The sequence below is a fragment of the Arvicola amphibius genome, chromosome 2, assembly GCF_903992535.2.
Source record: "Arvicola amphibius chromosome 2, mArvAmp1.2, whole genome shotgun sequence".
Taxonomy (NCBI): domain Eukaryota; kingdom Metazoa; phylum Chordata; class Mammalia; order Rodentia; family Cricetidae; genus Arvicola; species Arvicola amphibius.
Window position 1 is genome coordinate 79,517,456 of NC_052048.2, and position 24,389 is coordinate 79,541,844.

Genomic DNA, 24,389 nt, shown 5'->3' on the forward strand with positions numbered 1-24,389 from the left:
TCAGATCACCTTACAGGTTGTGGCTCAAATGGTCCAGCAATGGTTATCTCCTGATGGAAAGGCCAAGAATCCAGTAGCTGTTCAGTCCACAAGACTGGATGTGTGAGCAGTCCCAGTCTAGTGCTGGAGTCCCAGGGAGGTCCCAGAGAGGAGCCAGTTTTCAGTCCACATTGGAATCCTGAAGAATTAAGTTCTGACATCAGCAATGGAATGGGTCAGGATAGATAAGTTTGCCAGTGAGAATGAGGACAAACAGACAGAAATCACAAGCTTCCTTTGTGTGCACACGAATGCAGATGCACCTGGAGGGCAGAAGAGGGAGTGAATCCTCTGGAGTCAGGGTAACAGGAGGTTGTGAGTTTCCAGGTGTGGATGCTGTGACTGACCTTGGGTCCTCTGTAGGAGCACTATGAACTCTTTATCACTGATCCATCCCTCCAGCCCCTAGGTTTGGTTTCTTTGTCATAGCCCAGAATCCTTGGATGTCATGAGCATGCTCTTTTTTCCCCATTGGTGTTTGAGTGTAGTATTTTCTTAATCTTGTCCTGAATCCCTAATAATATCTCTTCTGTATGATCAAGTACATTGGTGATATTTCTACATCCAAGTTTGAAGTCAGTCAAAAATAAGCCTTTAAGAATAACAACTGATCAGACCTTAAATCTCAAAAAGAGAAAGAGAAGACAAGACAAGACAAGAAAGGATAAACATCAGAAGAAGAACTGTTTTTCTAGTTATGGTTCTAATTCTGTCATGATTTTTCCCCTGGTGAATATACATTTAAATATATTCAATAGTGAAAATATTAGATCCAATGTGAAGCTCCACAGTTTGAGAATAATTACTCTAGCTGTATAAAAGACTACTGAAATGTACAGGCTTTAGATCTGGTTAATTCTAGTATTTTTAAAAAATTGTATTTCCCTTAATTGTAGTGTGAAGCGGCGGGGCTGCGTCCTGCCACCCGGCCGCTGGCTGGCTTTACACCCGAAATAATTACACGGAAACTGTATTCTTTTGAAACACTACCTGGCCCATTATCTGTAGCCTCTTATTGGTTAATTCTCACATCTTCCTTTAACCCATATTTAGTAATCTGTGTAGCACCACGAGGTGTGGCTTACCAGGAGAGATCTTAACCTGTGTCCATCTTGGAGAGGAGAAGCATGGAGACTCACTATGGCGACTGCCTGAAGCGTCTCCCCAACTCTCCCAGAATTCTGTTCTGTCTATTCCGCCTACCTAATTTTCTGTTCTCTTAAAGGGCCAAAGCAGTATCTTTATTAATAATGAAAGTAACACATAGACACTCCTCCATCACTTAATGAATTTGTTTAGTTTTGTTTATGTACTTGATGAAAGAGAGAAAGAAGAGAATGAGAAGGAAAGGGAGAAGAAGGAAGAAAGGAAGGAGGGAGGGAGGGAGGGAGGGAGGGAGGGAGGGGGGAGGGAGGAAGGGGGGGGAGGGAGGAAGAAAAAGTGTTGGAGCAGCTTTCTTCTGGACCTTTGGAAACTGAAGACTGAGTGAACATGGAAACCCAAGCTTTTGATCACTGGTGAAGGCCAGAGAATCAACAGTTCAAAGGGGATCCTGGGCCTACACAGTTAGGCTCACAAGATACCTTGAAACAAAATACCAGGTCAGAAGAAAAAGTGCAGTAGAGAAGTGAAGGGAACCTTGGGGACTGGCAGGCATATATAGAGATAAGGGATGAGGTGTTAAACAATTGAACTTGTGAACTAATTTCTTGTTATTTTGATTCAGGGTCTACTTTGTAGATCAAACTGGCCTTGAATTTACAGAAATCCTTCTTCCTCAGCTTCCTGTGTATGGGAAATATGGCCCGCTTCTTTCCTATAATAGATGCTGTACTTAGCAAGTGTTTGATGTCTCCAAGAACTGCCTTCATTTCAGTAGCTTCTCTTCTTTGCATACAACTGGCCCCACTTAGCTTTGCAGTGCATAGACTGAACCTATTATCCCACTCTGGAGATGACCTAGATCATCCTGGATAATATGGCTGACGTTCTGAGGAGGTGTCTTCTAAGTACAATAGCTGCAAAGGGAAGAAGCCGCAGCACTGAAATCTCTATAGACTGACCTGTTGTTATGCTTTCAAATTTCACTAAGCATTAATCACTCAGAAGGATGGGACAGCAAGATGTCTGTTTGCTGGCACTTCAGAATTCATGGGCTCTACTGTAGTGAATCCACAGGCAGAGAAATGCTCTGGAGGTTGATCCACCTGCTGGCCTCAGGCTCAGGGATGTCACAGTCCAAAATTATTCCCAACTAATGCCATGTGCTCCCAAACACCTATGTGTGTCAGCGTCTGGGTTGAGCCTCCTCTCATCTGCAGTTCCTGGCTTGTCGTTTCTATTTTACTTTAATCTTTATATATTTTTCTTTAAAGCATGTTTGGTTTATAGAAAAACTGGGCAAACATTCCATAAATTTCTTGTGCACTACATTTTCCACACCTTTAACAGTGGGATACTTTTATTAGAACTGATAAGCCCATAGTGACATGTCGCTATCACACAGGGTCCTGGTTCATGATAAGGTGATGTGCATTCAATGGGTTTAACAAATATAGAAGGACAGGAACCCATCACTGCAGCATCACTCAATGTAGTTTCACTACCTTAAAGGTTCTCCATGCACAGTTTTTTCTCCCTTCTACTAATCTGTGATTATTATGTTGTTGTTTGTTTCATTGGTTGGTTGGTTGTTTTTCAGTTTTAACTTCTGTGATGTCGTACAGAGGGAATCAGACAGAATGTAGTCTTTCATACTGGCTTCTTTATCTAATAACTTTCATTAAGCTTTTCCCATGCCTTTCTATGACATCATAGCTCATTTTTTTCAACACTGAATAATATTCTATCGTCTGTCTGTGCTACAGTTTATCCATTCACCTACTAAAAGACATACTGGTTGCATGCAATTTTGAGTAAATATGAATCAATTTGTAAATTCCTATATGCCATATTCTGTGTGTTTCTAGATCTTTATCCTCTGTGTAAATACCAAGGAACACTGTTTCTTAATTTTATGTATGAATTTATAAGAGCCTGTTTAAATTTCAAAGTAGTTGTTCTATTTTATATATCACACTAGTGGTTTTAACTTACCTCTGTTTCTTAGAGTCTTGGGAAATCAAGCAAAGCTAGCCTTTGGTGTGCACCTCACAGGAAATGGGGTGAATCTGCATTCTGTTCCTTTCCCTCTAACAGAGCTGAGTGAGTCTAAGGAGTGTGAAGCTGAAGCCCTGAGCTGCTGATCGGGGAGCATTATCTTTCGGGTAAGCCAATTTATGGCTCTTTCTCCTCAGAAAATCTTCAAGTATCAGTTCAGTATTGTGATAACTAATGAGACAAAATACTCCTCATTTATTTGGCATATTTGAAGAATTAGTAAAAGTATCCTCAATTTATTTAAAACCTACAAATAAGCCATAAACTTAGAATTAATTCAAAGAAATTTTTGGATATATGCTGGATACGCATGCCTAACGCTATGTTACTATTTTTTATAAATTCATTGAAAATAGTTTGTTTCCTTCTTAAATAATAGCTATGTCACTTAGTCTGTATGTTCCTTAATTACTCAGAATTTCCATTGTTTAAAAGTAGGTCAGGCTTAGTGAACTGTGCACTGCTGATAAAGGAAAGGCATGATTCGAATGTTCACCCACTAGTGGATGGTAAGGTAGCAAAAATACTAATCAAAAGAGGGGTGCCCGCACCATGAAGCCGAGTTCAGAGTGAGCATGAATAACAAAGTGTAATAATGTATGATTAGGACTCTATTAACCCAAACAAACTAAGACAAACAACTTTTAGCAGCCTGGTAATAACAATGTGTTGGTTGTGCTCAGGGAAACTGGATATTTTCACCAATTCCAAGCAAAAGAATTTGCAGAACACCTCCATTTCTCCACATAGCTCTCCAAATTCCTACTGCTTGGCTTTTCTTCTGGCCCCACTTGAGTCTTGGTAGGCTTCCTCCATGGAAGGTGGCTTCGTCTTTAATCAGTTCTCTGCATAGTCATCCGATTATCTTCTAAAGCTCAATTGGATAATGTTATTTCTTTACTTAGCAATATTTGACATCACATTTTTGCCTTCAGAATGAAGCTTAACTATTTAGGCAGGAATGCCATACCAATTTCAGGCTGTTGCTGACCTAAAGTTGTTTGTTTTGTTTTGTTTTGGCATGGCAGGGGTGGACTGGGCAGGGAGGATCTTGCTGTATAACTCAAGCTCATGATCCTCCTGCCTCAGACTCCCAAGGACTAGGATGACAGGCATATACTGCCATGCTCACTCTCTCCTAATATTATTTCTGGATTGAAGTTCTCTATTCTCACTCTGGAGAAGCAAACTGAAGACCCTGAGGCGCTGTCACTTGCACTCTCTGTTCTCAGTGAGGGAAATGGTTTTCACACCTCATTCACAGCTCGTTAGGCCATAACAAATACTAACTCCTGATTAGCAGTCACTTCTTCAGCGTGGTCCTCAAAGTTATAATACCTTTATGTTTTTCAGGGGTTCTCAGCTTAGCCATTTATTATAGTCATAGTCATTCAGGGGTTTTGGGGTTTTTGTTGTTGTTGTTGTTGTTGTAAATTTCTCAGTGTCCAGATTTTCCCCACAGAAACTGCAGTCTCACTATCTGCAAAGAGTCTGAGCACAACTGTGTTTTAAATGTTCTCCCACAGTGTGGTTGCAGTATCTTTAAACATTTTATAACCCAACTGTCCTTGAACTAGAGATCCTCAGCTCCCCAAAGGTTGAAGATTTAAAGTAACTTTTTTAAATAAATATACATATCCCCGTGAGCTGTAAGTCACGGCAAGCATTTCACCTACTTAAGCCATCTCACCAGCTCTGGTGATTCTTATTCAAGATTACCTTTCCTTGTAGGGAAGGAATTTCTTATTTTCTTTAGGAGCATGGAAGGGTTTGTCCTTCTCTCACTCGGGTGATTATTTTTGGAGTCAAGCAGCCTGGCAACATTATCGCATTGCACCTGGTAAGAGCCCCATAGTACGTGAAAGCGTCAGTAGAGACTTGCTGACAGTTTCAGAGAGTTAGTTAATGATCATTATGGCAGGGAGCATAGCGGCAGACAGGCAGGCATGGTGCTGCTGCAGGGGTTGAGAACTCACATCTGAACAGCAAGTTGGAGTCACGGAGAACAAGATTGTGTCTGGTGTGGGCTTCAGAAACCCCAAAGACCCTCCCGCCCCAACCTCCCATAACACAGCTTCTCCAAGGCCACACCTTCCTGAACAGCGCACCATCTAGATAAGGAGCATCCACGCATGCGGGAGCCATTCCCATTCAAATCACCACGGGAACCATAAGGAAAACACTTGAAGTTTTGTGCATAAGTTACTCTTTAACTTGCTGGAGGCGCCAAAGCTGACTTTTCTTTCACCCACTTTCCGTTTTCTTTCCTTCACAAGCCTGTCTTCTCCTGTCTGCTCCCTGCATTTGTTGGCAAACAAAAAAGGACTTACAGGGCTATCATTCCTGTCCCCTTTACTCTTGTAAGGTTCGGCTCCTTTGTTGTGTCGTGCTGGGAAGTGCGTATCGTCCCTGCCTTCCATATACCCTCCTCTGCTCTGAAATCTCATTTCTCAGAATTTTGCAAACTAAAATGTGTTGTTCCCTCACCTACCATTGTCCCTCAGCAACCAAAGGAAAGAGGAGGAGCGTCAGCATAGAGAAACCTCAGCTTCTTGCTGGGGAAACACAGCCTCTGGGTTAAGACTCAGGAAGCTTCTGCACAACAAACAGTGTGCGGTTGGGATTGATAAAAATGAATCTGGAAATGAGGCCAACAGGAGAGAGTGGTGTGACTTCCTCCCTAGTTGCCTCCTTAGTTGCCATTATCTCTGAAGGAGCTCTGGGGAGTGGAGGGTTTCTCCAAATTGCTCTCATCCCTCTCACTTCAGTGTATGGTGTAGGCAGAAAAATAAGCTGCTATACGGAGTGACATTTTCTTTTCATTTCTAATGTTTGTTTTGGGGCTACATCTCACTATGAATTATAATCATGGCTTACAATTCTCTATATAGACTAGGCTGACCTTGAACTCAAAGAGATCTGCCTTCCTCTCCCTCCTAAGTGCTAGTATTAAATACACCCGTACACACACACACCCCAAAAAGGCACGTACAATCATGCCCATCTGTTTGACTTCTTGAATAAGACATTATTTTCAGTTAAGGTGAGGAGAAAAAGTATTGACACAGCAGTTTACTTTCAGTAATCTGGGTTTTCCCAAAAAGTGACACAGAGCTAGTCATTATGAAATGGACACCAAGTTCCTCTTCAGGAAACGGAAATGTAGGTCAAGGCTCTGCTGACATTTCCATTTGCCTCATAGGTAAAAATCCGAAGCACTCACTGACAGGCAGGCACAAGGGCAGTTGCTTGGCTCTGAAGAGAGAAAGCACTTTCGAATGAGCAGAGAGGCAAAGGGACCCTGATCCCTGAAATACCGAAAGACAGCTACACTTCCCTCCGGGAAGGCACAGGCCAAACTGCTCTCTCTCACACGTTCTGTGATTCTTCCATTCAATGCTCCTGATGAAAGGTGAGTCTCTCATACTGTCTGCCACCACACCAATTCTGACAGCTAGGTGGTGAGCAGTTAGCTTCTGATGAGGCAGTTCTACAACTTGTACTGCCTCTTCTAGAGACACATTGTCATAACTAAGAAAGAGCTCTCCAAATTCATAAGCCACAAAAAAATGCAATTGCCTGTTTTATGCTGTTTGGTGAGCCATGAATTGGGTTTTGAAGTTATTTTAATAGGAAAAGTCAGGTTTAACTGAATGACAAAAAGCACAATAACTATTCCTGAGAAACTAACTTATTCCACAACCAGACTGATGTGTGAAGGCCAAAGCCCCAGGTGTAAGCTGTGAACAGTGCCTTCCATCATAGATCTCTTCTGAGCCCTAGAGATGAAGAGCCCCCTGTAGCTTTGATTTGTCATAGTTATGTCTTGGCCTTGATTCACTTTTCCTCACTTTGTATCCTTTTTCCTGGGAATTCTGAAACTTTTAGTTTCTGCCAGCTTTTGTTCATCAAAGACTGGTCTTCCAGTCTTGATGGCTGTGAACCGTCGGACATCAGCAGAGAGGGGAGCTGCTTGATCCGGGAGCTGTGTGATGACCTCGTAGGGTAACCTGCAACGTTGCTCTAAGGTGGACGTTCCACCCAGATGCTCTGCTTATCTGCCTCTTGATAAACCTCCTCAGAACACTGGCATCCATCTGCCCTATTTCTGTCATTCTGAAGGAAAGGATCTTATTCAAGATAATAATCACGAGAAATGCAGTGCTCAGTGTCATGTTAAAATGTTACAATATAAAGATTTCCTTTTTTCCAGAGAGAAATGAAAGGTTTCTTCCTCATTTGGGACGTGAGTCACCTCACACTTCAGTGGCGTGTAGGAATCGCCCTCTATGTTATCTTCAGACGGTGTCATGGAGGTATAGTATTTTGTGTTTCTGTCTCTCTTCTCATTTAACAAATAGAACGTTGAACAGTTATCATTTTTCAAGCCATTATGTCATAATATCTAGAAAATACAAAAGCTATTCCACTGAGAAAAAATAGTATGGAATGAAACAAACTAAAAATAATTCAACTTCCCTCCAAAGGCAGGTTGTCTTCATTTCGTTTAGTTTGTTTTTTCCCCCAGACACCTAAATGGACACTGTCATACATGACTGTTTCCACGAAGGAGACCATCGTGAGATGTTCTGTTTGGGGATTATCATAACTGTTATGTAATTTATCCAAATTCTGCCTTTACTTTAATTCTGTGACCTAATTGTTGATGGTCACTGTATAGCAAGCTCTCATTTAGTCCTTGTGATACACCATTATTTTGCTGCTGTTTTTCTTTCTGTCTCATAATTCACACTAACATTCAATAGAACAAGTTCCTTTGAGACTGCAGAAGTTAAGGAAGGCTATGGTTGGCATCTGGGAGTTGCTGTTGGGAACAACTGTCTCCTGGGCAAGGGTACAGTTCCAGGAAGACAAACAATACCAGCACAGGGTTCTGAACAGTGAGTGACATTTTTCAGACTAGGTGATTCAGAATAGTAACAAACTTGTTAGTTTTCTTCCTTTTTTCATTTTGTTCTGGTTTTGGAGGGGTTGTTTGTTTTAGTTTTTTGTTTTGTTTTTGTTCTGTTTTTTGTTAATGTGAAATGCTTCACAAATTTGTAAGTCATCCTTGCTTGGGACCATGCTGACTTCCATTTCGTTTATCTGTAGTCGTGAACACAGTTATGTTCGAGCTACAAATATAGATGTAAAAATTTGTAGCAAGATAACTGGACATTTCAGAGTTAGATCAACAGATGCCTTAGAAGGCATAGAAGAAAAGATGCCAGACAGTAAGTAGAACTTCTGTTTCTACATCCAAATGATGGGTACACAGCAAGTGAAGTAAGACATGGTGTTGGACAGTGCCTAGCACTGTGGCTCATTCTTCTGTGACTACTAGTAGGATCCAGGTGACATCTGTCAAGGTTTTCACTGGGATGGCGTTACTCAATTTCAGTAGCTTTACTGGCCAAGTGCAGAGGCACACACCTTCATTCTGACACTTAGGAGGCCAAGACAAGGGGACTATTGGAAGTTTTCAGCTAGAGTGGGCTACATAGTGAGTTCAAGGATAGCCTGGCACACATAGCAAAGCTACTCTGTCAAAAAAAATCCTAAAGTAAACTTATAGTTTTATAAAGATATAAAATTATAATTATACATTTCTACAAAAAGTCAAACATTTCTAACTAATAACATTATTTAAGAAACTCAATTAGCTGGGCAGAGTAGCTCATGTCTATAGTACCATCATACAGGAGGGTGACAGGTTGAAAATGAATTCAAAGTCAGCATGGGCTGCATGCAAAGTAAGAACATTTTTAAAAGAAAAGAAACTAACAAGTTAACATGACCTTCTCTTTTATACTCTGTGATGCCTCCAATATGTTCTGAAAAGCCATTTCTAAAACTCAGGACATGTGACCAAATCTTTTGAGACTTTTCTATGTATTCTAAAAATGCTTTCACAATGAGTCATAGAGATATGCTTTTCCTAAACTTGAATTATCACACTTATTTAAAATAGCAAGATATGTTCTTTAAGAAAATAGAGTACATCACAAATCTGTCTGTCATCTTTACTTGGGTCCTATACTGCTCTACTCAATAGTATCCCATTTTGTCTCCTCCTCCTTCCTTTTCCTCTTCCTCTTCCCAGATTCTTCTTTCATTTATTTTTTTAAGACCAAGTTACATTTTGTACATCAGCCTTGAACTTGCTATGATACAGGCTGGCCTCATCCTCCTTCTTCAACCTGCCAAGGATTGCTAGGATTGTAAGCATATGCTGCCATGTCCTCACAGGTTTTTCTTTCTTTCTTTTTAAATATTTTTCACAATGATTTATCTGATTGGGGAACACAAGGGAAAGTCCAGAGGACAATGTGCTTCTCTCTTTCCACCATGTGGGGTCCAAGGATCAAACTCATGTCTTCAGACTCAGTGGCCATCTTACTTGCTCTCATTCTTTGCTGCGTAGCCTAGGCTATCTTAGAGATTAAAATATATGTAGCATAAGCTGGCCCAAAACTCGTGGTCCTCCTTCCTCAGTCTCATGAGTCCTAGGATTACAATATTGTCACAAACTCCCTTTTTATGTCTCTGGTTCTACTCCCTATTGACGATGCTTTAATTATTTTATTACTACTTCAACATTTAAAAATTGATAATTTATGTGTAACTGTTACTTAAACAAAAGGGAATTTTAAACTTCATATTCAACAAATCAGTTCTTTAAGCCTTGTGTTTCAAAGACAAGGGCCTTTTAAAAATCAAATACTGATCTTTATTCTTATCTTAATAAGATTTAAATATATTTTAATATAAGTATTTCCAGTAAAAGATACAACACATTTCATGAAACTTCTGGTGTGTTTTCTAGATAAGAGTTTTATTTCATTAACATTCCATTCCATTTGATTTTATACAAATGACTTTATGTTAGAGGAGACTGATGGGAATGTAACTCAAAGCAAGCACTGCACTAAACTTTAAGTTACTGATTTGGTGTTATGAAAGTAATATTTCCATTGTATCATATTTAATTCACAGACATACACAATTTAAAATAAAAGTATTAACACTGAGATTGATGTTACTAACAACTTTTAATATTTCTCCTTGATTTCGTTATTATTTGCTTTTTTTCAATGTTGAGCTTTTATAAATCATGTTGTTTTGCACCTTGCCCCTATATTAGTAAATTAGTGATGTGTTTTATGTGGTTATTAAGTGCTCTCTTTTTGGAAGGATTTGATCATTTTATTCACATTATGTTGATAAAAGTAGTTGTATCTCAAACAAACAAACAAAAACACCCTCCCAAACAGTAAAGGATAGGTTGAGTATCAAAAGAAGAGTTGGATTCTGCGGTGCCCAGTCTACTTTGAGTCTCATATTTGGAAAAAACGCTGTGGCTTCATAACATTCCCTATCTTATGGTAGAAGAGGAAATTGTATTTGCTTTCTGACAATGAGAAAGCTCAAAGGCTGGGTCAAGCGGCTGGCCATCAGGGAAACCATAGTGAAAACACACAGCTATTCTTCAGTAATCATTCAGTTATTGAAAGAATATATTTTACGTGAAGTAGCATATTCTTCTTCTAAATCCCTTACAATAATTTGCAAACAATTGATTACTTTATGTGTTTATTTCCAGGTATTACAACTATAAACTGCTCTGGTAACATGTGGGTAGAGCCTGGAGAAATTTTTCAGATGGGGATGAATGTTTCTATATATTGCCAAGAAGCCCTTAAGAACTGCCAACCAAGGAAGCTTAATTTTTATAAAAATGGCTTCAAAGAAATATTCCATATCACCCGGATTAATAGAACAACAGCTCAACTTTGGTATAATGGCTTTTGGGAACCTCATGCCTCTATGCATTGCACTGCTGAATGTCCTGGACATTTTCAAGAGACTCTTATTTGTGGAAAAGACATTTTCTCTGGATGTAAGTACTGTGGTGTATCCTAATGGTTAGCTGATAAATGCTAGGCTTCTGAACTAAAGGAAATCAACATAGTTTACCTTTCAGTTAGGTTTAAGACAGGGGCTCGGCCGGGCGGTGGTGGCGCACGCCTTTAATCCCAGCACTCGGGAGGCAGAGGCAGGCGGATCTCTGAGTTCGAGGCCAGCCTGGTCTACAAGAGCTAGCTCCAGGACAGGCTCTAGAAACTAGAAACTACAGGGAAACCTGTCTCGAAAAACCAAAAAAAAAAAAAAAAAAAAAAAAGACAGGGGCTCAACTCAGATGTCTACAGAGTCGGGTTGATGAACTCTGAGTTATAGAGGCTGGTGAGGCCCAAACAGAGAAGAAAGATCATGGCTCACTGGGACAGTCACTGCTGGGTTTTCAAAGCAAGACAGAAGTGGGAAGGCTTAATGGGAACACCATAAATTTTAAAATATGGTAAATATCCCCCAGAGGACAATTTGTCCATGCTAGCCTGAATGAATAGTCTTTGTGAAGCCAGCACCTCAGGTCTGAGAGGCTGCTCTTAGGTAAGGATGACCATGCACACCTGTAATACAGCACTCTGAAAGTGGAGGAAGCAGGATGGTGAATTCCTGATCTGTGGTGGACTGCAGAATTATGTACTGAGAGCTAAACAAGTACTTCAGGGTCAAGCCATCAGAGATGGACCTCATGGAGATGGACCTTATTTCGCGAGGTGATAAGGGATACTGTCACCAGAGAGGCACCTCTGATGGAAATACCTTATTTAGCAGGATGATAAGGTATACTGCCTTCTGAATGGGCTACCTGTCCTCATTGCAGATTTCTTGTGTGAAGAGCTCTTTCCTTCACATTACAGTTTGGGATTCTTCCCACAGCCCTACAGTGTGTTAATTGTTTACTAGGAATAATTTCCCCCTTTGCATTGGTATATTGAATGGTTCTTCTCAGCATGTGTAATTCTGGCAAGAAAGTAATCGCAGTCAATACCCTTACTCTCCCAACCAGATCCTTGTATAAACTTAGAAGTCTGCCTCCCTGTAATTATCTTCCTTCACAGACAGTTGGTCAAAGTTAGTGTCCAGGCAAAGGGAACTCAATTGAGACTTCCGCAGATGCTGAAAAACAAGAATTACAGCATGTCTGAAGTTGTTAAGCCATTGCTCTTGGAGAGATACAGAGCAAGTGTGTCCTAGGTTCACTCTGCCAGCAGATAGCAAAGTGTTGTCCCAAGCTAACCTCACATAAACCTTAAAGCAGACCTATTCTTCACTTGCCAGTCTGTTAACTAAATACCTATGTATCAAAGCTTACCTAACTGTATCCCCTGCCCTCTGGCTCACAGTCTCAGTTCTGTAACCCTGGACCCTTATGTTGCCATGGCAATGGCAATGACTCTGCCCTTATTGCTAAGCATAGGGATGTGCTTCTGACCAATGAGAGCTATTCTGGTAACTCTTTCTTTTGCTTCAAGTCTTCAAAGATTTTTGAAAAACCAGACTAAAGAAGTAGTAAGTGGAGGGAGAAGCTGGCAGAAGTCAGCAAAAATGTAAAAGGATAAGAATATAGAAAAAATAAAAATGTAGGAAGAAGAAGAAGAAAAGGAATAAAAAGAGGAGGAGGAGAGGGGAGGAGGAGGAGGGAGGAGGAGGAGGGAGGAGGAGGAGGAGGAAAAGGAGGAGGGAAGTAGGAAGAAAGGAAAGAAGAAAGAGAGAATTAGAATTGAGACAGAATTAGAGCTAGGAGGTTGTAGATAATTAGGACAAAAGAATTAGATTAGAGGCAGAAGAGAAAGGAGTGAACAAGAAATAGATAAATTGCACATGAATAGAAAGAAGGAGTTGCGAGAAGAGTTTCTTTATAGCCCTCAGAAACTAGTTCTTTCACTTACTGTAGCATCTCTTTTGGGCCCTGAGTGAAGACTTTTAAGGCTAGACCTTAAATTGCTAATCAACCAGAGTCTTGGCAACAACAAAAAGTTTAAATGATGCTCTTTTCACATTTTTATTTGGATTTTGTTGGTGACTTTGTTTTCCAAACTAATATAATTAATTTTGAAACTGCTTGATCTCAATGAGAGATTTTGAAACCGAGATTCAGGATGCATTTCCAAATTAACTTAGTCTCACTGTCGTCCCAGTGAACTGTGTGATCTTGTACAATTTCATTAGCTGACCTCAACCTTCATGGCTTTTTTTGAATATTCAAATATTTGAATATTTGAATATATGTTACAAACTTTAAAGTATGTCAGTATCTAATTCTTATAAATGCATGGTTTTGATAAAACATAAGAAAATTCTCCAGACAGGCATGGTGGCTTCTGCATTTAATCCCAGCACTTGGGAGACAGGCAAAGTTCAAGTATAGCCCATTCTATATCAGGAGTTCCAGGCCAGTCAGGGCTACATAGTAAGATCATATTTCAATAAACAAACAAGTAACCATACATAGGGAGATTCTCATATAATCTCTTGTTCCTAATCCCATAGGCCCTGTTCTGAATTACTGTTTCTGTCATTATTAAGAAAAAATTAGTCAAGTCAGTCTCAAAACATACTAAATCAGTTTGTGTTCACAATATTCTGAAGTTGTGAAAGTTCCTTTAATTATTTGTATAAATATCTATAGACCTTTTGTTTTCAATGTGTTTGTGTGTCTGTGATTGTGTGTTTGCAGGTGTGCATGTATGTGTGTACATGTGGGTGTAGAGGCTGGAGGTTAAACCTGTGTACTATTCAAAAGGAGTCTTTCACCTATTTTTGTGAGACAAGGCCTTACACTGTAACCTGAAGCACACTAATTAGTCTTGCTGGTCAGGGAGCCTTAGGAATCCTCCCGTCTCTACCCACTCGTGCAGGGATTACAGATTTATGGCATCATGCCAGGCATGTGATGTGGGCACTTGTTGAGGGAGAGAGGCCTGCTTTTCATCACGCCCGGCTAGCTTACACCCAAAATAATCACACAGATACCATATTAATTTAAACACTGCTTGGCCATTAGCTCTAGCCTCCTATTGGCTAACTCTCACATCTTGATTTAACCCATTCTAAAAATTCAGCGTGTCTGACCTGGCAGCTCCATGGCAGCTCTCTGTCTCTGCTTTCTTCCTCCCAAAATTCAGTTCTGTCTACTCTGCCTACCTAAGTGCTGCCATATCAAAAGGCTAAGGCAGTTTCTTTATTCAGCCAATGAAAACAGCACATATACAGAAGGACCTCCTACACCAGGCACTAGGGACTAAACTCATGTCTTCGTGTTTTCACAGCAAACAGTTTGCCACCTAACTGAGCTACTTCTATATCCTCTCACCAGGCTTCTAAAGCCAGAGTCATTCTTCAGTACATCTTTGCCATTTGGGGTGAAAGATCAGAAGGGCTCCCTTCCCGACACTTTTGAAAATACTATAGAAGTCCTTGCTTTCTTCCTTGGCTCCTGATCATAGATAAGAGGAGCCAGAGCAGACCCCACTATCATTTGTCCTCATGATTGGTTGCCTGAAAACTAAGAGACTTCCCTGTTCTGTAACAAGGTCACTGTCCTAGCTAACTCCAGGCAGCTGATCAAGCATGCATGTCTTTCAAATGAGATAGCTAGCTGCAGGATGAGGTGGAGGAGAGTTGAAGAACTACGTTTTAGACTTGAATAACAAACTTGCACCATGTACCTTGAATCAATGCATTGAACAGTAAAATATCCCTACACTGTGAAAAATCAAACCATAGACAAACAACTTGTCTGCTGTATGAAATCTTGTTAGCTTGTCCATATCTTCAGGAACAAAATCACCCTCTCAATATGCCAGTGCTTTGCTGTTTCTCTTCTGAGGATTGATATAAGAGTAGAGAAAATATGCAACTTATTTAGAGGGAAAATGAGAAATCTCCACAGTTTCAGAGAAAGGTGAATTGGTTTAAGAGAAAGGAAAAAAATCTAAAATAAGTATCACTTCTATTAAAAGAAATAATCCAGCAACTTTGGTTTTCAGTTCTGTGTTACTTACAGTTCCTGTTCAAGGGCATCTTATCCTATAAACAGAAAAAAAGTGGTGATGGAGATCAGAGCAGGTGATTTTATAAGATGGAGCAGGAAATCAAAACAGTTACCACCATGTTACTTTTAGTTAAAGCAGAATGGGTCTGCCTTACACCAGGTCCAGTTGAATGAACCTTTAATACAGGATGTTGTTGAGCCCCCTATTTTCAGGCAACCTTGATCTTAACCTTCAGTTTGGCGCTGAGCATAGGTCCCTTCATTTTGGTTTGAAATGCTAGTTCATGTTCCTAGTGAAGGACCTTCATCCAAAAATCAAGCATTAAAAATTAAAATTTTTACTTAATGCCCATTTTCTGTACTGGAGTGCAGGTGACTGATTATTTGCCATCACCAGCCCAGTGTTGGTTGAGGGGTTTCTGCAGAAAGCCCAGAACCAAGCTGTGTTTCAGTTCAGAGATTGTTCCCCTGCCAGAACAGCCTAAGAGAAATTTTTATCCTCTGCCATCACTCTTTCCATTTATTAATTTTCGAGGTGCAGTTCCTCACAGAAATCTTGGGTTATGCATGTGGAAAACCAACTGCCAGGCTAGAATTTACTCAACCCCTGGGTTCAAGCTGAATATGCTTCAGGGCTGAGTTCTCAGCAAACTTACTTCCTATTAACTAGGTCAAAAGGGGGATGGGGGCCTGAGGCTTTTGTGGTGCTCCAGAAAGCACGCTGCTTTCACTGGGCTACTTTGAAACAGGATATTTGTTCTGTAAGCTTTATGATGCCAAGTAGTCGTCACTGCTTTGAACCGAGCAGTCGCAGGTATTTTGACACATCGTGGACAGGAGAAGGAAAGTGAGTCAGTGCTTTCCCTAAAAAGATCCAGGCATTTCAAAGGCTCTCTGGTGAGTGATTTCTGAAACACCACTATCACAGTTTCCACTATAATCCACATTCTCAAATGCTTCTTAGATTCTTATCTCTGATTCAGTGAGAACCTATTATGGGAAATTTGTTCAAATGGAGGTTATTGAAAAGTGTCAAATTAAATAAACCATGCAAGTGATGTTTCCATTTAACCATTTACTTAAAATTTTCACACTTTTGCCTTACATGTTTTTAGTCTTCAGCCTGTACTTATAGTGATGTAAGACTTGTTAGCCATTCAAAACCCTGAATATTTTCATTGTAGCTCCTTGTGTGGATAGCCCTCCTGCAGCAACTTAGTGATCTCCGTGGGAAACATCACGCCTTTCTCCATCTTAATTCTTGTCATTGTCATCCTTTTAATTGAGCCATTCCATTCGTGGGATAAACTTCAGTGATGGGTTTATACATGTATCCAAAGATGTGCTAAGTACTAGATACACAAAGTAAAGAGAACCACAGACCCTGCCCCTTCAGAAGGTCTCCGTGGCAAATGATCTTTGGCTAGACTAAATTAATAAGTCTCCTGGTAAATGAGCAGGGAGCCTTCTATAAGGGTAGGGATAGGTGAGAGAGAACAAAATCTTAATCCTCCCTGTGTATTCAGGGTATTCTCAGGAAGTGGACAGCCAGCTTTATTCTTGGATATTTACAACCTAGCAGTGACTCTAACAATGGAATGTCCCTCCATGGCTTTACTCTCTAGCTCTTTATCCTGCTTCCACTAAGATACACTGCTCAATTAGCCATGTGCAAGAGCTGTCACTTTTGTCTTTTTCAAAGTTAATGCCAACTGTGCATTTCCTTCATGGAGAGTAGTGTGAAACAAAGTCCAGAAGGTTGGCATTTGTCTTCTGTAACTGTCAAATTACAGTGCTCTCGCCTAAAACCAAAGAAAAATGTAGCAAAACTGGAAACCCCTATCAAGGCCACAAGCTCATCATTCTCCCCGGGACATAATCCCACTGCTATAATCCACAAGCTCTCACAATACAGAATGATGTAAAGGACTGTTGCCACACTTTTCTACTTCAAGTTCAAATGAGACTTAAAGATTTCTTCCTCCTTGCGGAAGCCGGAGGTTCTCGTTGGAACCAAAACCACTACTCACCACGCTCTCACAAAGCACTTTCATGTCATGAGTGCTGCTCAAAATTAGCTTTGAAAAAAGATGGAGTTGTTTGTGTGTGTTTCAGTGTGGGAATGCATGCACATATGTGTGTGACGGTATGAAGACTAGAAGAGGGCACTGAATGTTTTCCCTTACCACCCTCCTCCTTTTGTCTTTGAGGCAGCATCTCTCTCTCTCTCTCTCTCTCTCTCTCTCTCTCTCTCTCTCTCTCTCTCTCTCTCTCTCTCTCTCTCTCTCTCTCTCTCTCTCTCTCAACCCAGGGCTCACATTTTCTTCACTATGCTGGAGGCCAGCAAGGCACATTTATTCTTCTGTTTCTGTTTCCCTTGGAGCTGGACTTGGAACTGGGGTTACAGATGTGCATACCATGTCTAGTTCATTACACAGGTGCCATGATCTAAACTCCAGGCTTCATAATTGTTCAGCAAACACTTTTAACTACGGAGGCATCTCTGTAGCCAAAAACACAGATTTTAATAGTAAAATTGATTACATTCAACATACTTTTGATGAGCAAAAATAGAAATGCCTATCAAGTGCACGAGCCCATCGTTCTACCCATGTCATAATCCCATCTTTACAAGTGTGAATGAGTCTTTGAAGTTTCTGCCTTTCCCTTTCTCTCTAAGGAGGCTGCTATGCTACACCACTTTGTAACATACTTCTAAAGACACTTTATCATATAGCCATTGTTCAGCAGTATATTTCTAATAACTCCTAAGTCCTTAAAGTATTGTCAACAGCATTGTTCTAATGTATGTTTTAGGAGCATATTATAGTTTGCTCAGCCTTGTGTCGGAGCATTGAAGGAAAGTCCATGTTTTCCATTATTATAAACACTATTTTAAAGGATACTTACATCCTTTTTTAGCAAGTTATTTTATACATGTGTGGATATTTCATGAAGAATGCACTCCTAGCTGTAAAACTGCTGGGTTGTATGGTATTGTTCTCACTTGTAATTTTTAATTATATTTGTATTTATTCTGTGTGCGTGTGAGCACATGTATATGTATGCACATGCCATCAAATGCATGTGGGGGGGGGGGTCAGAGGACAGCTCCAAGAAATCCATTATCTCCACCATATGGGTCTTGGAGATCAAATTTGGATTGTCAGTTTGGGCAGCAAGCACCTTTTCCTACTGAGGGATCTTGCCAGCCCTATTCTCACCTTTCACTATTATAATACACAAGAGGTAAACCTTAGAAGTTATCCAAATTTGTACTCATACCAGGAATGTGTTAAAATATTTCCATAAATCTATTTTAACATTTTATAATTTATGATACCATTTTTAACTCTTTGTCAACGTTTTTAAGCTCTAAATAACTTTTTTGAGATTTTTGGCTTTACTTTGGTTTTAAAGAAAATGGTCTCACTGTGTAGCTCCCTGTGTCTCACTATGGCTGACCTAGGACTCACTATGTAGATTAGGCTGTCCTTGAACTCACAGGGATACATCTGCCTCTAGAAATAACATGTAATATTCTTGGTAGACAATTTGCAGACATCAAAATGTCTGTGTCCTTTTATATTAATTAAATTTGCTCTTTGACAATTTTATACACATATACATTTCGTGATGGTTCTTAGCCTCACTGTCTTTTATCTACTCTCCATCCCCATCAATCCCTCCTCTTCCTCACAGGTCTTTTCCCCATATTCATGTCTTTTTTGTTTTGTGTTCTAGCGATTTTAAGCAGGGTCATCTGTGTGGCCATGGTTTGAAACTGTCTATTGTGGCTGGTAGGCTCACTGGCTGGTGCACAACTGATGGTAATGTTCATCCCCTAACCATCAGTAACCAAAAGTTCATCAGCAGAGGGAGAGCTCCATAAATCCATGTGGACTGGCCCAAGCTTTATTCCTCACAAATCCCTCTCCCAGTGTCCACTATGATTTCTTTCATCCGTCTTATAATTCTCAGCATAGTCATCTCAGGCAGGAGTTTACCTGAATGGAAAAACTAAAAGAAGTGCCCTGGAAATTAATAGTCCCATGCTTGTTTGAAACCATCAGTCCTGGTAGCTTATTGTTGAATGACATAATAGGACATCTGGATGCCATTCTGGGGTTACATAGGCCTCAAGAGGCCCTAAGGGTCCAAAGACTGTTATCAAAACTCTTTGTTCAGGCTAGATTCACTCTCAAATCCAGCACCACTGAAAGGCTGTAGACTGTGTCAGGAAGGTCACAAGCAGCTCAGCTCACATACTGCTTAGAGAGAGAAATGGAGGGAGAGAGCAACAGGGAGAGGGAGAATAGGGAAGGGAAGGGGAGATGAAGGGAGAGAGTGAGAGAGAGACCCTTACAGAATTCTTACTGATTCATTCTGATTCATGAGCTCATTCCCAAGGGAAATTCTCTGATTAGTCAGCTTAGGTCAAGTGCACCCTTGTGCGTATAGCCTAGCTACTGACATCCTTGGGCTGGACTGGTATAGAGAGGGGAGCTGAGGAGAGTGGAGGGGAGTGTTCCTTCTCATAGGAAAAAATGATAGCAGACAAAACTTTTTTAAAAAATGAGGCTATGGGGACTACAAGCTGAACAGGGGTGGGTGGGGTGGGGGTGTGTTCAAGGATGTGGGAGAGAGAGCACATCTTGAAATAGTTCTATGAATACCGAAGCTTAAAAAAAAACTTTTTGATGTGGTGATGGTAAAATCTGCATAGTATAACCCACTTATTTTTGCCAGCTTTAAGGGCTGGCTTCTCTGATAGTTACTGCATTTGCTTATATCCTTCCAGTACTCTCTTTCTAGGACTCTTCTTGCCAACTGTACCTATTGAATAACAGGCCTCATCCCAGACTTCCACACACTGCCTACCTGCACAATGAGCCGTCACTGTCATTCTACATTTTATTTGTGAATTTATCACAAATTCTAGACACCATTTATAAGAGAAATCATGAAGTCTTTTATGTCTGGCTTATTCTGTACAGAGTATCAGGTTTTATCCCTATTGTAACTTGGTTGGAAGTTTTCTTCCTCTTACTGCTGAAGTGCATGTGAACAACAAACTTTCAAAGGAGAAAGTAAAATACACTCCCCACAGGAGCAAATAGTCTTTTAGTGCAAAAGGGAAAACTGAAGGATCTCTCACAGAGCCTAAGAACAGAGGCTTGAAGGGAAAAGTAAGAAAAGGCCCAGCTCCTGCAGAGGTCAAGCTCTGTAACACTGATGTAATTCTGATGGTGCAGAAAGGAGTTTTCCAGATGGAAGGTCACTGTGACCTTAACAGCTGTGGCTTCAGCAGAACCTGTGCAAACTCAACCTGAATAAATTAGAGGGCTGGGGAGATGGCTTCGTTAGTAAAGTGCTTTTCATGAGGACCTGAGGTTAGATCTCCACCATCCACATGAAAGCCAGGCATAGTGATGCCTGCCTGTAATCCCAGTACTGCAGAAGCAAAGGCAGGAGAATCTCTAGGTTTTGCTGGCCTACCAGTTTAGTAAATCAGTGAGCTTCAGGTACAGTGAGAGACCTTGCCTCAAAACAAACAAACAAACAAACAAACAAAAAATAGTGGCAACAAGAACAGAAAAAAAACATGAAAGACTGTAGAGATGATTCAGTGGTTAAGAGCACACACTTTTCTTGTAGAAGTACCAAGTTCGGTTCCCACAACCCACATTGGGCAATTTACAACTGCCTATAACTCCATCTCTAGGGAATTCAGTGCCCTCTTCTGGCTACCAGAGGCACATGTACTCGCAGGCACATATTCCCAAATAGATATATGTTACTAAAAATAAAATAAATATTTAAAAATTAATATGAAAAGTAATGAAAGAAGACATCTAATGTGGTCTCTGGCTTCCACTTGCACCAGAATTCCCACACACATAAGTGTACACAGACCATACAGATACACACACACACACACACACACACACACACATCATGCCCACATGCATTCACACAAAAATTTATAGAAGAATAATTTTTAATGATTTTATTCAAAAGAAGAAAATTAGAATGGTATTTGAGGGGAGGGAGAATTAGAAGGAGGCTTGCTTTATTTGAATGGGAGGAACCTGGCCTTGTTAGTATCCCACAGGAGTAGAGACTACAGGATAGTGTGGGGAGAAGCAATACTTGGTGACAAACTGGGTTCCAGGGTGGTAGTAGTGGAATGAGGAGCCCATGGGTACTCAGTGCCAAGTGGCCTAGTTTCCCTATGAAACTGACAATTTGTCAATTGCCTCCTTTATAAAGAGCAGCTCTTAGTGATTCATTTTGTTGCAGATCCACCGGATGCCCCCAGTGAAGTGACATGTGCCATTTATGAATATTCAGGCAACATGACTTGTACCTGGGACTCTGGGAAGCCCACCTACATAGATACCAAGTATGTGGTGCACGTGAAGAGGTAGGTTCTACCGCACTATCAGACACACATTCTACTGCAGAGTGGATCCAGCAGAGACCAACACCAGCCTCAAACCTGAAATACCTACCTCGGTCAGGGAACTTATAACCACTTCTGGGACCCCGCTGTTTTCTGCTTCATGAACAGCAAACTCTAGGACCAATTCATTCTGTTCTCTTGATAGTAAACAGCTCAGTTTAAACAGTGACCTAAATCTCAGCCCTAGTCTCCTTTGAGGATTAGTATAATATACTAAGTCGCTCAAAATTTCCATTCTTTATCTTAAAAATGGGCCTTTAATGCCTGCTTGTTCTAATTGATTGATTTTTATTTATCTTGTGTACATGTGAGCATATAGACTACAGGCTTGGAAGTTCAAGTCCAAAGTGACAGTACATCTGGTGTCTGCCACCAGTTCATTCCTCATGAGTAGTGTCTTCTGTGTGTACTCAGACGAGAGGGGGAAAAACAACTCCATTTCTTCATAAGACATTAACATCATTCTTGAGGGTGAAGCCCTCATTACATCATCACCATCTAGCAGCTCAGTCCCTTAAGACTCTTGCAATAGAGTCTGAATCGTACATAGGAAACTGACTCATTGCCAGGTCTCAGCGTGTGAGTTTGCAGGGGCTATCGCAAATGGAGGTAGACTATTATGGTGCACTCAGCACTGACTGCCTAGGCTGATATGATTTGTCTCACACCAAGCCTGATTCTTATAGGAAAACAAAGGTTAGTAAACTCATAACAATCATTTACAGAGTACTGTATACAATTTTTTTATTTTCAGATAATTTTGGACAAATCTAGGAAATGATGCTAAACGTGTTCTGATATGAAAGATTAACTTAGATATATTAGTTATTGAACTTAGATATATCCTTATGTATAGGCAGTATTCCAAAATCTGGGGAAAAAAATCTAAAATCCAGTGCTTCTTGTCCTAAATACTTTGGATAAGGGAGGTAAACTATAATTAAACTCTAGCAAACCCAACCTGTATTTCAAATTGATGGAGTACAGATCAATGTAATTTTATTGTATTTTAAAGAAGACACAGTGACACTGGAAAGATGGTTTAGCAATTAAGAGCATTTACTGCTGTTCTGGAAGACCCAAGTTTGGTTCCCAGCACCCATGTCAGATGACTAATAACTGTAACTCCAGCTCTAGGTTATCTAGCCCTCTGGCCTCTATGAACACTTGCATTCACACACCTCCATGCACACACACACACACACACACACACACACACATGTGCACATCATTAAAAATTTAAAAAATAAAACTACCTTCTTTAGTGACTAAATAAAACACTGGAAAAATTATCATACAAAAATCGTTTTCTTCTAGCAAATTCAAAGCATACTTTCCAGTAAACACAGAGAAACAAAAGGATACAAGCATCTAATCATCTTCTAACTCACGGGAAACACAACCTTGAGCAGGAAGAAGTTAGAGAAGAAAAGCCTACCTCTGTAGTAAACTGCCCAAAGACCTTTTTCCTGCAAGAAAAAGCTGAGTTATACTGAATGCTGTGGGCAAGGTAGAAAGCAGGCAGCGGGAAGAAGAAACCTGTGTGGATCCTGGCCCCTTAGGGTATTTCCATTTAGCCAAACATCAAGAAATCAGTACAGGCAAAGTTTCACTTTTAACTCACGTGCTTCTGTGTTCCAGTAAGAGCACACACACTGTGAAGCCTGCCACCCTGGCTTGTTCCACAGAAAAGCGGCAGCCCTTCAATGGCAGGACAGGGAAATGGGAGGTCTTCCAGTGTTGCATGGTCCTTGTCAAGCAGAGCTGAGTCTGTTGCTGCAAGAGTTCTTTTCCTCCCTAGTGGTGCCCCCACTAGACAGAGCTGTGTATTGTTTTCCTGTGTGTCCGTGGATGCTGCCGGGAAAAGACTGGCCTCTGTTATTAAGTGTCTGCTTGCCTTGTCCCCCTGTCTTCAGCTGGCCCTTATAAATAGGTTTTCTAGGAAACTCAGCAGAGTCTGACAGTGCTTTCTGCTTGTTAAAAATTGTTGCATAGAAATGAATGAATGGGGCCTTCATGTGGCTCAACAGATAAAAGTGCTTGTCTCAAGCCTGACAACCTCACTTTGATTCCTGAGACCCACAAGGTAGGAGAGAACTGAATCCAAAAATTGAACTCTGGCCACCATATCATGATATGTGTGCCTGTGAGTATACACATAGAAAATAAATAAATAAATAACAGGTGAACAGATATTCAACAATTTCAATAAGTATTAGAAAGAGAAAAGAATAAGTGATATCCCCATTCTGTCCCAGCCAAGCCAATATTTAGCAAATATTTTTCCCATTTTATGACTTCCAAGAATGTGTTAAACCCTAGAAATTAAAGGTGGAAAATCATATTAACGAGCCCAACAAGATCATAAACATTTGGCGGCCAGCAGCTCTTCTTAGATGTCCAAATGGGGAATGGTTTTCTAAGTCAAACACCAGGAAGATCTTCTGCCAGCTTGTTTTTGTCAGGTTGTCAGGCTTGGAGGGAAGCATTTTAAACTGCTGAGGCCCATCTGGTAAACTAGAAGTCTCCTCTCACTGTTTGGGTCACATCCTTAGTACCCCATGCTTTTCTCCTTATAAGACTTGAGGTCTCAATATGTGCGGTAAGAGAACTAGCCACAAACCAGTTGAGAATGTGTGTGTGTGGTGTTCTCTAACTGGAAAAGAGTTCAAAGATGCCCCACTTACCCTTACCACTAAGCACAGTGCATCTTTCTTGTTTTCACTTTTGAATTCTTAGTTAACACTCGCTAGCCTATTTTCCAATAATTTCTCTGTTGATAAACTTATGGCCCCTCTTATTTTAGGAAGAATGTAAGGCACC

General features: G+C 40.5%; 1 protein-coding gene across 1 annotated transcript in view; it reads left to right on the top strand.

Moving 5' to 3' along the window:
- The first annotated feature begins 5,830 nt into the window (after window positions 1–5,830).
- Window positions 5,831–24,389, top strand: part of Il23r (interleukin 23 receptor) — a 68,392-nt gene continuing 49,833 nt past the window's right edge. Inside the window, exons 1-4 of the mRNA XM_042054537.1 lie at window positions 5,831–5,974; window positions 7,412–7,514; window positions 10,802–11,098; window positions 21,404–21,527. Coding sequence (XP_041910471.1) covers window positions 5,831–5,974; window positions 7,412–7,514; window positions 10,802–11,098; window positions 21,404–21,527 — 668 coding nt within the window. The remainder of the gene's footprint in view (window positions 5,975–7,411; window positions 7,515–10,801; window positions 11,099–21,403; window positions 21,528–24,389) is intronic.